We start from the raw sequence: 12,899 nt of genomic DNA, 5'->3' as shown, positions 1-12,899 counted from the left end.
CTTTCAAGCCTATACAGCTTGGAGTAAGACAACATGCATAAAGAGGATGATGTGGCCAAAATACTCATTTGCCTAATAATTCTGCACTCCCTGTATATAATTAAGAATAAGTGACTTACTTATAGATTATCTAAATTGATACACAATTCCCTGGGATTATAATTGTTTGACACATGTGATGTATTCAATCAGAAGGTTATCTACTAGAGAATTATTATGTTAGTAAATAATATAATCATGACATGGTCTGGGATCTACAATATGAAATAATCGAATTTAATCATCAGCTACTATCTAACTGATATAATATAATCTTCAATGGAGGATTGTCCATATAACCATCTTTCCACATCCCCTCTTGGTATATGATGGAACAAGGAGGTTGTAGATGCTTATGATTATATTAAATTCATTTAAAAATACAGTTGGAATAGGTCTAAGTTAATTACCAGAAAATGAACCAAAAACTTTCTTCCCATGGCTCCTCTGTTGTTTATTTTTCCATAGTTGATACAATGGTGTGTTAGTTAGGTAATCCATGATACAGCTGTCCTTGGGGAACCTGTTAGGATCTGCTATTGTATGGAAAATAACTCATGGACAGGACACAATGTTTTATGGCTTCTTCAAATATATTCTCTTTTCAAGACCATAGAATATAGTCGTTATCTCCAGGGTTAGTCAACAACGGCTTACCACTTTTTAACAACAAACAATGGAAACTACAAACCGGAGTCTTTTATTGAGTTTCTAGTGAAGGCCATAAATTGAACTTTGTCTCTGGGGTCATGCAGTTCATAATTCTTCACATGCAATATGAAAAATATGCCTATTACCATTACCATAGTCCTGACAACCCCCTACCCTGATCATTGGTATTTTTAGATATTTATTGCTGTGCGCCACTATCTCCTGCCTCCATTATCGGATACAAGGGATCTCCATCTTCCCTACTAATAGAACGGTGATCTGCCTTGTTTACATTGGTGGACAACTGTTCTGCCTCTCTCGGGAATGATTGCCGGGTACCAACGGACACTGTATCCGCCGGGCCCACTGATTGGCTCCTGCTGTGTCCAGCGGAAGCTGGGTGCCGGTGGTGCGTGTGCACACCCCAGACCCGGAAAAGCAGATGACTTACAGGTATGTGATTCTGTGCTCAACGGCTGCCCTACCGCAGTACATGTATGTGGGGTAGTCAGAGAAAAAAGTTTCCCTGATAAAGAGACTATGACCTGGTGGATTACATGCGGAACTCCTGGGCCCAGCTGAGGACATTTAGGACCTCCTGTGCCCAGCTGAGGACATTTAGGGCCTCCTGTGCCCAGATGAGGACATTTAGGGCCTCCTGTGCCCAGATGAGGACATTTAGGGCCTCCTGTGCCCAGCTGAGGACATTTAGGGCCCTAGGATTGAAGATGTGGTGGATGTCTCCTTTTGGTTTGGGAACTGTGATAAGAGTAGAACTCCTGGAACTCTTCTGGCCCCAGACCTGGAAATGCAGTTGACGTACAGGTACGTGATTCTGCGCCGAACGGCCACCCTGCTGCAGTGCATGTACATGAACATGAAAATGGAGCCTCTAATATAAGTGTTAATTCTTTTACGTTTGAAACGTACATAAGGAGTGAAACATTTCCCGCACTCTGAACATGAAATAGGACGCTCGCCCGTATGAACTTTCTGGTTTCTGCGAAATAAACCTTTGCTTGGAAAACATTTCCCACACTCATAACATTAAAAAGGCGCTCACCTGTGTGTAAGTAGGTGTTCTTTCTTAGTGAAACATTTTCCACACTCTGCACATGAATAAAGACACTCGCCTCTATGAACTTTCTGGTGTCTAACAGGTTAACGTTTGAGCGCAAAACAATTCCCGCACTCTGAACATGAATAGGGAGGCTCACCTATGTGTATTCTCTAAAGGCTAGGAAAGTTTCCTTTACTATTAAAACATTTCCCACACTCTGAACATGAATAGGAAGGCTCACCTGTGTGTATTCTCTAAAGGCTAAGAAGGTTTCCTTTATTATTAAAAAATTTCCCGCACTTTAAACATTAACAGGGAAGCTCTCCCCTGTGGATTCTCTGATGGCGAAGAAGGTTTCCTTTACGATTAAAACATTTCCCGCACTCTGAACATGAATAAGGACGCTCACCTGTGTGTATTCTCTGATGCAAAAGAAGAGTTCCTTTATCATTGAAACATTTCCCGCACTCTGAACATGAATAGGGACGCTCACCTGTGTGTATTCTCTGATGCCTAAGAAGGTTTTTTTTATGATTAAAACATTTCCCGCACTCTGAACATGAATAGGGATGCTCACCTGTGTGTATTCTCTGATGGATAAGAAGGTGTCCTTTATGAATAAAATATTTCCCACACTCTAAACATAAATAGGGACGCTCACCTGTGTGTATTCTCTGATGCAAATGAAGAGTTCCTTTCTCATTGAAACATTTCCCGCACTCTGAACATGAATAGGGACGCTCACCTGTGTGTATTCTCTGATGCTTAAGAAGGTTGTTTTTATCATTAAAACATTTCCCGCACTCTGAACATGAATAGGGATGCTCACCTGTGTGTATTCTCTGGTGGCTAAGAAGGTGTCCTTTATGAATAAAACATTTCCCGCACTCTAAACATGAATAGGGACGCTCACCCGTGTGTTTTCTCTGATGTCTAAGAAGGCTTACTTTACGATTAAAACATTTCCCGCACTCTGAACATGAATAGGGACGCTCACCCGTGTGTTTTCTCTGATGTATAAGAAGGCTTACTTTTTGATTAAAACATTTCCCGCACTCTGAACATGAATAGGGATGCTCTACTGTGTGTATTCTCTGATGCCTAAGAAGGTTTCCTTTATCATTAAAACTTTTCCCGCACTCTGAACATGAATAGGGATGCACACCTGTGTGTATTCTCTGATGGGTAAGAAGGTGTCCTTTACGAATAAAAGATTTCCCGCACTCTGAACAAGAATAGGGACGCTCACCTGTGTGTATTCTCTGATGGCTAAGAAGGTTTCTTTTATCATTAAAATATTTCCCGCACTCTGAACATGAATAGGGACGCTCTACTGTGTGTATTCTCCGGTGACTAAGAAGGCTTTCTTTACGAATAAAACCTTTCCCGCACTCTGAACATGAAAAGGGAAGCTCCCCTGTGTGTATTCTCTGGTGCCTAAGAAAGGTTCCTTTCTGTTTAAAACATTTCCCACACTCTGAACATGAGAATGAATTCTCTCCTGTATGGTATAAAGAAGATTCCCTGAGATGAGATGGTTTCCCGCACCCGTCGGCACTGTCAGATATTAGAGGACTATGTGAAGTATCAGGAGATTCCAATGATCTCCTCCAATGGTGAGGTCTGTCTTGTATATTATGAGGAACGGGATTTACTTCTGGAGAAGATGCCATGTCATTATCTTCTGTAGTCACATCTTCCTCCGATGTCCTTCTATTCCCACCACAGAGTCCGTCTGTCAGAAGACAAGAAAAATTACCAAGAGTTTTCCACACTCATATACACTGCTCAACACTTTATAATCAGAGTATAGCATCAAGTCAGGGAAACTCCTGGGATATTCATCTGCTCAGTCAAGTAGCAGAGGGGGTTGTTACCAACAGGTGCACTAGATGGGCAACAATGAGACGACCTCCAAAACAGGAATGGTTTTACAGGTGGAGGCCACTGACATTTTCCCTACTCATCTTTTCTGAGTGTTTTTTTTATTTTAAATCAGAAAAAGTTTTATTATAAAGAAAGAAAAGTCCATTCCATTCGGTACACAATATTTCCGCTTTGTACAGTCATAGACACAGCGATCGTAACCTTCATATATAGTCACTCCTGCATGTTTCCATTCACCACCTCCACTGACTCCACCCACTCCCCCAACATCTCACTGACTCCACCCACTCCCCCAACATCTCACTGACTCCACCCACTCCCCCAACATCTCATTGGCCTGCGCCTTATCCCGTTCCCTCCTGTTTATTCATTCCTAGGACTCGTCCTACAGGAGTTAGGGAGAGTGGGATGAAGAGTCAAGTTCAAAGTGGTGGTTGCCAGCGGCAACGGATGGACTTTTGTTGGGACTGTAATCTGCTCTCAAGAAATGTGCAGGAGAGTTAGAGAAGAAGAGTTGCATCACGCTATACAAATGTTTAACAGTGAATGATGCAAGTGTGGACGGAGAAAATGACGGCCTAGGGCACGTGGATCGGTGTGTCGGGGGCCATGTTTGTGCCAGTGCTATAGAGAAAAATGTTGACCGTGCAATTAATGACAGCGGGACACTTTTCCAAGACAGTATGGTGAGAGTTGTCGGTACAAATGCTATGAAGAAGAATGTCGGCCATGCAATGTCTGACAGTGGGACAATTCTCCTAAATAGCAAAGGGGGTCAGTTGGCCTGGAGAGATGGAGGTACAACTGAGTCCCAGGTACAGACAAGGATGGCGGATGCGTGCGGATTGAAGACCACGATCTGCTTTACAGTGATTTTCATGCTGGCTGAGCTGAGTTGGAGTGGCAATGAAAAGGTTACTGTACCGCGCTGGAAAGCGGGCGCTGGAGAGATCTGCCTATCAGGAGGAGCCACCGCCAAAGAATCAGCTAATCTGGAGTTGTGGGCGGAGACACAGCCCACGCACAGCCAATCTGGAAAGAGGAAGGGGGTCTATAAATTACTTCTGCCTTCGAGTGTAGCTGAGAGGGAGACACGTGTGTGGAGAAGCAAGATGGCGAGTGGCGGAGTAAGCCCGAGCGCGGAGGCTATTCCACATGTTGGCGGAGATCCTGTGGAGCAGACCGGAATGCCGACATCGGCCCTGTGGGACACCGGGGTGTGATTGGTGCCCGATAGAAGACTGGCGTTGTGTACCAGAGCAGGCGTGGAACACTTGGGCCCGGTATGTAGTCAATGCCTGAATGTTACCATACGGATGCAAGGGTGGGGCCAGTGCGGGCACTGTGGCAATCTGCTGCTGCGGGCGGGGAAGAGTGAAAAACAGCCCAGGAGACTGAATGTGACATGGGAGACCGGGGTCACTCGTGCTCTGTTGGCCTCTTAATCAGGACTCTGGGCAGAGGAAGAGGAGTGCTCAGGGTGCTGATGGAACTGGGCTCAGTAACATCTGCCAGCGCTACAGAGTGCCACATGAGAGAAACCTTAACTTCCGAGGCTGTGTGCATACAGGTAGTGAGAGCCGGGGAGCGGCCACCTGATGTACAGAAGACTGCAGTGGCAGACACCAGGTCTGCTCCAACAAAGGCAAAGGGGAGTCAATGGCCTGCGGTGACCAGGGCTGTGAGTCTGAGCAGCGAGGAAGAAGCCGGGGTCATTGATGTGGGGTCTCCTAGTTTCCAGCATCGCTACAGATCCTTGGAGGAGGGGATCGATGTCTGGAAATCAGAGGAAGAAACCGAGTGGGACTGGGGGTCGAATGAACAGAGCAGTTCGGCCAGTCCAAGTGTTCCTGATGAGGAGACTATAGATTCTGTTATACGTGGACAGTGTGCTAAGAATCTGGGGTTCTGTGAGGCCTACTCTAACCGGATCCCAGATCTATCCCTCCTCGGACCTATGCCCGGGCTTGGGAACAAAATGAGGCCTATGCGTCTCTCATCATTAAGGAGGAGACCCTGTATTCCCCACCTGGGAGAGGCAACAGACAAACCCTCCCCAGGTTCTCCAGACTTAGAATATGGATATGATTATCCTTATGCTCCAAGGGAGATTGAGGAAAGGAGAGAGTCTTGGTGTGACGAGGCTGTGTGGGACTTCCTTTATATCCCAAAACCCCACCGCAACCAGTCAAAGCCAGAGTTATGGAAAACCTTCCAATCTGTAAAGGCTAATTGGAACTTTGGGCGGGCCATCGATATAGACAGAGTGGAGGTCCACCGGCCAGATGGATCTGGCCAGGCATGGTCCATCCGTGTAAAAGACTCAGAGGGGAAAGGTGTGCGAATCCCACATCCTGACTACTATTGCTAAGGACACAGGATGCTGAGTTTAGTGAGGCTGGCTAGCCTGAGTTTGCTTACTTGCTTACAGAAGAAGATGGGCTGGAGAGCCCGAATGTAAAGTGTACAGTGATGTTTCAAGTTTCACCTTTGTTGCTAGGGCCCAAGCCCTATTTCCAATACCCCTTTCCCTTCTATCCTTGCAAAAGGGATTGGGAAATCTACAATTACCACTGCTAAGTGGTTCCAGTAAAGAGGGCCAACCCTCCAACTTTAAAGAAGAAGAGACCCTTACTAAAGGAGGACTCTAGTGATACTATAACTGTGCTAAAAAGGAGATCCTTTGGGCCATCGGGCCAGGATCATGTACCACCGCAAGTTAAAAGGACACTCTGTGGAGTAGTTAGGTCATAGGGCTGAAGAGGAGAATTCTTTGCAAAGAGACTCTTTTACAAAGATGCCTTGTGAAGATACTATTGGGCCAATGGGCCAGTAATGGAACTTTGTTGGGTTGCTACCCAGGGAGAATGGGTAGTGATCTGAGGTCTCTTCATTGGGGGGTGCCCTAGTGCCAGGGGCCCCTGAAGAGACTGTTAACACCGACAAGTCTGACAGGTTGCTCAGGCTCCAGCAAATACCTTGTCCTTAAGAAGACATGTAGCCTCGGTGCTACAGGTGTGAGGGACACTGTGAGCATCAGTCGGATGGACTCCACAGGTCTTCGAGAACTTGTGGGCTTGGCTGAAATGGAAGAAGAGTCAGTGCCCGGGTGCTAAAGGGACTGTGTCTGTTTCAGTCACTCATTGTGGCTAGAAGGTAGATAGTTAGCTTGACAGGGTTTGGTTGTCACCTGTACAGGAGTGGAGCTGAACGCCTAGTCAAGCCTACTGGAAGTGATATCTGCCAGGATGTGTAGCTAGGGATCTTGGGTGAGAAGGTCGCCTCTGAGGAGAGGGCATTCTCACTACCTTAGGTAGAATGTTGTTAATATGCAAATGTTGGAAGTGCTAACCTTTAATTCTTCCTTTGCAGGTTCGCACGGGATGTCTGGGTCTGGCAAGGCCCTCCATTTGTGAAAAGTGAATGTTATAGTTAGCTAGTTAATCAGGTTGACATGTTACTCACTCAAGCAGAGTTTTGTTTGATGGGGGGTGCATTAAGTTGTTTTGTGAAAATTTGTACGGCATATCTATATTTTTCTACGTAATTTATTATATGTACATTTGTTATTTCCCTTTTCCCCCTTTCCCAGGTTTGTGGGATACTCCGTTTATTTTTGTAGGAAATTTTTGTAGGGGGGCGGCTGCCCCAGAGCCAGTGAGGACATGGCTCGTTTGGTGGGGGGTGGATGTAGCACCCTCCTAGTCAGGTGCTAGAGATTGAGTATAGTTTTGTCTCTGTCTGCCTATCAGAGAAGCAGCAGGTAAATTCTATATTGCACTCTGCTTATCAGGGAGCAGGATCTGTGAGTTAGGTCTGCTCAGTGTGCCCAGTGGGTGATTCATCTGGTCTAAGGGAGTGTCCCCAGCTGATCCAATGGGGAGGCACATTGGATGCTGGAGGAAACCTGGCCAATGACACACAGGCTTTTGATACAGTCCCAAGGATTGGCACAGATGGGTTGTCTTGGTGAATTGTGGGGCAGGGTATAAAAAGCCAGGGGCACATGAGGTAGAGGTCTTTTGGCGGGAAGCAAAGTCCCAGAAGGAGGATGGTGGCTGCCCCCTCTTCTGCAGCAGTTGGTGATGGTCACAGGCAGTTGGCCTGATGAACCAGTGGAAAGGAGCTGAACCCAGAGGTCCAGGAGAGCTGACTGGAGGAGTCGGGGCACTGCAACAATCTGGAAAAACTGTATCGTGAGTACAGAGGATCTTGCCCAGGGGTCTGCCCAGGAAGGGGACCACTGTGAAGTTTATAGTCAGTGGACAGGTGTCAGCTAGTACAGAGGAAAGGGGTGCTGGGGGAGTACCTTGAGGATAAACACAAATAGGAACACTTTCCTCAGCTTCATTCAAGTGGCAGGATGAAGTAGCGGCCTTGCCGCATTCTCAAGCTAGAAGTCCTCTGAATTGTGAATAGTTCAACAGTTGGAGTATCCCACTCATCCCTTCTCCTATCCCAATATGAAATAAAACCACAAAAACAACTACACCTAGACTGATCATTGACTGAGCCAAGAACATAAAGTGTTAAGATTTCTGCAAGTTCTGCAAGCAGTTGCTACGGGTAACCCAAGGGAATCCTTAAAGTGTGAAAATTCAGCAGTCCTATAGGGAGCAGTGATACACCTTATATACCTTTCATTTATTAAAGAAGGCTGCCGGGGGGGGGGGGGGTCAGGGCCCGTCCCTTGGCTCTTTCCAACTACAACCCCACATAGGCACACGCTAATTCATCCGGATCCTTACTGGTGAGCGTCTTAGCATTTTTTTGCAATCTCTTAGTAAATTGAGGCCTCTCTCTGTGGGATTTCCCCCTTCTCTTTCACTCTCTCATATTCTTTGCTTGCCTGACTTTCCTTTCTTCCTCTCTCATACCATCTTTGCCTCCCCTCTTTTTATCTCCATTCTCTTCATACCCCCCCCCCCGCCCCCTACTACTTAGGGCAACACCATGCTAAACTGGATCTCCCACATCTATTCTGCCCTGCCACCCAGGTTAAGGTGAACGGTATCTTATCGGACTACTTCAGAATTACAAGTGGGACAAGACAGGGGGGCCCTCTGTCACCCTTACTCTTTGCATTATCACTAGAAACCTTTTTATGTAGAATACGCCTCCACCAGGATATCTCAGGCATGACTGTTGGGGTGACCCAGCAGAAAATATCAGCGTATCCAGAGGACATGTTATTTTCCCTCATAAATCCCATAATTTCCCTACCGAATCTTCTTCACAAGTTTGAGGCATATAGCACTCTGTCCAATCTAAATATAAACTTTACTAAATCTGAAAGATGAAACATTATTAAAATCTGCATACTCTCTATACCTCTTTCAAGCACTTCCAATATTCATCTCTTCACAATATTTTAAACAAGATGACACCCTACTAGTAGTTTTATCTGGGCACATAAGCGACCTAGGCTATGTAGGAGACTACTCTTGCTTAAACGACTAGGTGGACTGGCAGTTCCGGACTTATGCAAGTACTGTCAGACTACACAATTGGGGAGACTCAGACTGGTGTCATCATGGTGAAGCAAAGCTTTGGCCCAGACTAGAACAGGCCCAATGCAACATACCCCTCCATAGAGCTCCATCATGCCACCATTCACTACCAAACTCCATAAGACGCCATCCCCTCATAGGTCACACAGTAAGAACCTGCTCTAAATTATTCACACAACTTTCACTTTCCCCGATGCATTCGCCACTGACACCCATACTGGGGAATCCCCAGTTTACCCCGGGCTACCAAGATAAAACATTCAGGACCTTGATGGAGTCAGGCTATTTCCAAGCCTCCCAATTTTTCAACATCATCTAGTTGGCCTGCACTCAAAGACCTCATGGACTCCTCGGGACCCTACCGTCTAGATTTCTGGAGGGCATTGCAACTCCATAATTTCTTAAACTCATTTCCACCTCCCAGTGAACGCAACACACAACTTACACCCTTCGAAGAGCATTGCTCTCAAGACAGAATACTGACACAGGTATTATCCACGACCTATGCATTACCGATCACACCCCAGGGGACTTACCAACCCCCATTCTTAGCTAAGAGGGAACGAGATTTAGACTGTAACTTTAATCCAGACCAACAAAATCACATCATTCCGTTTACATTTACATCATCCATCTGCATGTAAATACAACAAACCAACTTCAAACTCCTAACAAGGTGGTACCACACGCCGTCAAGGTTGAGCAGATTCTTCCCCACACTCACTGATCAGTGCTGGAGATGCCAGGAAGGGTCGGGGGACACTCCTACATGATTTTTGGTTGTGTCCTAAACTAGCGGAGTTCTGGAAGACAGTACATGAAATGTCTCAGAGGTTTATAAACCAACCGCTCCCCAATGACCCTGCTCTCCTCCTTCTCCATGCTTCTAACATCCCGGCCCAGACCTATAAAAATTCTGTCATTTGTCACCTTCTAAATGCTTCTAAAATGTGCATCCCTCTTAAATGGAAAAACCCACAGGGCCTGACTGTTGGCATGTGGCTCAAAGAAATAAATAGAATGGAAAACCTTGTTCTCTCGACACGTCCCCAACACGAACGATATACCAAAACCTGGGGTCAATGGAATATATTTGTCCTCTCTAATGAAGGCTGCTCTTTAATTAAGGGAGGCAATACTAAAGAGACCTCATGTTGAGTTTGGGGGAGCTCTAAAATATTGGTGGAAAGTATTGCTGATGTAGGGCCAGAGCTTTACCAATGCTAACCCTCCTACACCCCCCCCCCCTTCCACACCTCCTTACCCCTTCCCCCCTCATCCCACCTACTTATCCTCTTCTGCCTCTCTCTAGGTTTCTTTTACTTCCCTCTCTCTTTCCACTACTTATTCGCTTTACTCCTTCCTTCTTCTTCTATACGTTATGCAAAACTGGAACAGACAACTCCGGGAACTTTCTAGTCCTGCATAACTCCTCCCATTAGAGGAATTGTAGAACACCTCTTATTCTACGACCGATGTAGAACTCAAAGGTATAAATGAATTGTCTTCAATGTTATAATACACTGTCTCAGCATATGTTCTATAAGGAATGTTACTGTTTATTATGCCTGGAAGTTGTCTTTTATATAAATAAAAGAATTGAAAAAAAAAAAAAAAGAGATCTGACATGGATCAATGATACAACCTTACCCAACCAAACATCACTAAGTAATAATGCTATTGAAATGATGACAATTTTATTGTTTGGAATATGACATTATATTGAGGAATGGAAATGGACCTTTCATATGGTGTACAGTATCTCCTTCTCATTTGTTTGGAACAAGACATTAGACTCAGGCATGGGGCAGAAGACCCAAAACTCATAACCTAGGTGCCTATATCATGCACATTTTTTTTGCCAGCCGAATCCCAGAATCTCCATAAATGCAGTGTAGATACAAAAATTGTGTCTGCAGCACAGAGAAGGAAGATTATCCGAGAGAAATACAGGAATACAGGACGGGGAACACAGCTCAGGAAAGTGACCAGGGGATTACAGGCTGATATCACCCAGTCCCCGCCCTACTCTGGACCAATCAGTGAGCAGTATGGGTGGAGGAATGGATTTAGTGTTAATGACCCACCTGTGCTGATCTCTGTAGGAGTGTCCTCCTCTATAAATGTCCCCGTTATTCCATCCTCCTCCATAGACTGCTGATCATCCCTCACATACGTCTCTTCTTCTTCTGCTTTAACCTCAAATTCTATATCGATTGGATCTCCACTCTAAATCAAGAAAATGAAAGAATATCATCTGTAACATCACATAAAAATCCACACATTGTCTCCATGAGTCTGTGTTTTATAATCTCTGTCTCACCAACCTTGTAACATTGAGGGATGGTGTGACCTTCCTGTGTGGAATCCCGGGAATACAGAGGACGGGGACATCTCTCAGGTGGGTTCCTGGTATTAGGTGGCTCCATTATATCCTTGTGTCCTTCTGAAAACTCCTCCATCACTCCATACTCCTCATCCTCCTCTTTATACTCTTCTTTAAAATCAATATTATCATCCCCGAGGTTTCCACTCTGAATATATAATAAAACATTTATTGTAACAAATATACTGTATATAAATCAGAACTACCAATCATTGACACTCATCTACCTGATGATGGTGAGGGATGGTGTGACCTTCCTGTGTGGAATCCCGGGAATACAGAGGACGGGGACATCTCTCTGGTGGGTTTCTGTAGCTGGATGACTCCACCATGGTGTCCTGGCACAGATCTTTGTGTATTTTTAGAAACTCTGACTCCTCCATCACCCCATCCTCATCATCCTCCTCTTTTATCTCTTCTTTAACCTCAACTTTAGAATCTCTCAGGTTTCCACTCTGAATATATAATAAAAATGACATCAATGGTAACAATGCAGATAATGTACAGATCCTAATGATACTATCAGTGATTGTTCCTCATCTACCTGATGATGGTGAGGGATGGTGTGACCTTCCTGTGTGGAATCCCGGGAATACAGAGGACGGGGACATCTCTCTGGTGGGTTCCCATTACTGGATCCATCTGTAGGAAACACACACACTGACTGAATACATTGTTTCTATGTGTTTATCAGATGATGGGGGATCTAGGTGGACCCTCCGTACTGCTCTCTCCTTTACAATAAAGTCTCCTCTTACCCGGTGATGTGAGGGGCGGCTGATTCTCCATCATGACGTCCTTGTAGAGATCCTTGTGTCCTTCTAAATACTCCCACTCCTCCATGGAGAAATAGACAGTGACATCCTGACACCTTATAGGAACCTGACACACACAATGATACAGTCACCATCCAGACACATCCCTTGTCTGTTACTGGATAATGTCCCAGAATTCCCAGCACCGCTCACCTCTCCTCCGTGATCTCTCTGGGGACTTCTAGAATCTTCTTTGTATTTCTATTCTATCAGGGAGGGAGGTGGAGGCAATGTGATGGTCATGTGATCCCCAGACTTCACAGGAGGAAAACTCTAGATCTGAACACAAATAGTAAAATCAAATGAAATTCCCAGAATCCTCCTCACCTCACCATTCAGGTTTCCATTTGATTAAAGCCCCACCTCAGACTGAGGTATAATTTACCCACACAGGACCCCCCACACTACGCAGAGTAAAAACTTGTTGCAGGCATTCTGACATCATTACATACAACGCAGGACTAACAGTCCCACTTTATGTGAGGATGCCAAGGGTCCGCCCACATCCTAAGAGCATGAAAAGAAAAAGCCAGATGGATGCACATTGGGGG

The 12,899-nt window shown here is 45.4% G+C and overlaps 4 protein-coding genes across 4 annotated transcripts in view; 2 read left to right on the top strand and 2 right to left on the bottom strand.

The window, feature by feature from the left end:
• Positions 1 to 12,899, top strand: part of LOC309550687 (uncharacterized protein) — a 411,684-nt gene that overhangs the window by 211,818 nt on the left and 186,967 nt on the right. The gene's annotated exons all lie outside the window — the stretch shown is intronic.
• LOC309549786 (uncharacterized protein) overlaps positions 1 to 12,899 on the top strand; it is a 304,712-nt gene that overhangs the window by 213,178 nt on the left and 78,635 nt on the right. The window lies entirely within an intron of this gene.
• The window catches only part of LOC309550695 (uncharacterized protein), a gene marked incomplete at its 3' end in the record, with an annotated part of 321,308 nt that overhangs the window by 288,547 nt on the left and 19,862 nt on the right, over positions 1 to 12,899 (bottom strand).
• Positions 2,059 to 12,083, bottom strand: LOC309549787 (uncharacterized protein; the record flags this gene model as incomplete). Its single annotated transcript, XM_082250293.1, has 5 exons — positions 11,761 to 12,083; positions 11,475 to 11,681; positions 11,235 to 11,376; positions 2,412 to 3,251; positions 2,059 to 2,327 (listed from the first exon to the last, which is right to left on the bottom strand). The coding sequence occupies exons 1-5, from the start codon at positions 12,010 to 12,012 to the stop codon at positions 2,059 to 2,061; spliced, it is 1,710 nt and encodes a 569-aa protein (XP_082106419.1). The 5' UTR covers positions 12,013 to 12,083.

Source organism: Pelophylax lessonae (assembly GCF_965119305.1).
Source record: "Pelophylax lessonae genome assembly, chromosome: 3".
Classification (NCBI taxonomy): Eukaryota; Metazoa; Chordata; class Amphibia; order Anura; family Ranidae; genus Pelophylax; species Pelophylax lessonae.
The sequence above is the reverse complement of the archived record's forward strand: the minus strand, read 5'-3'. Positions and strand labels throughout refer to the sequence as shown.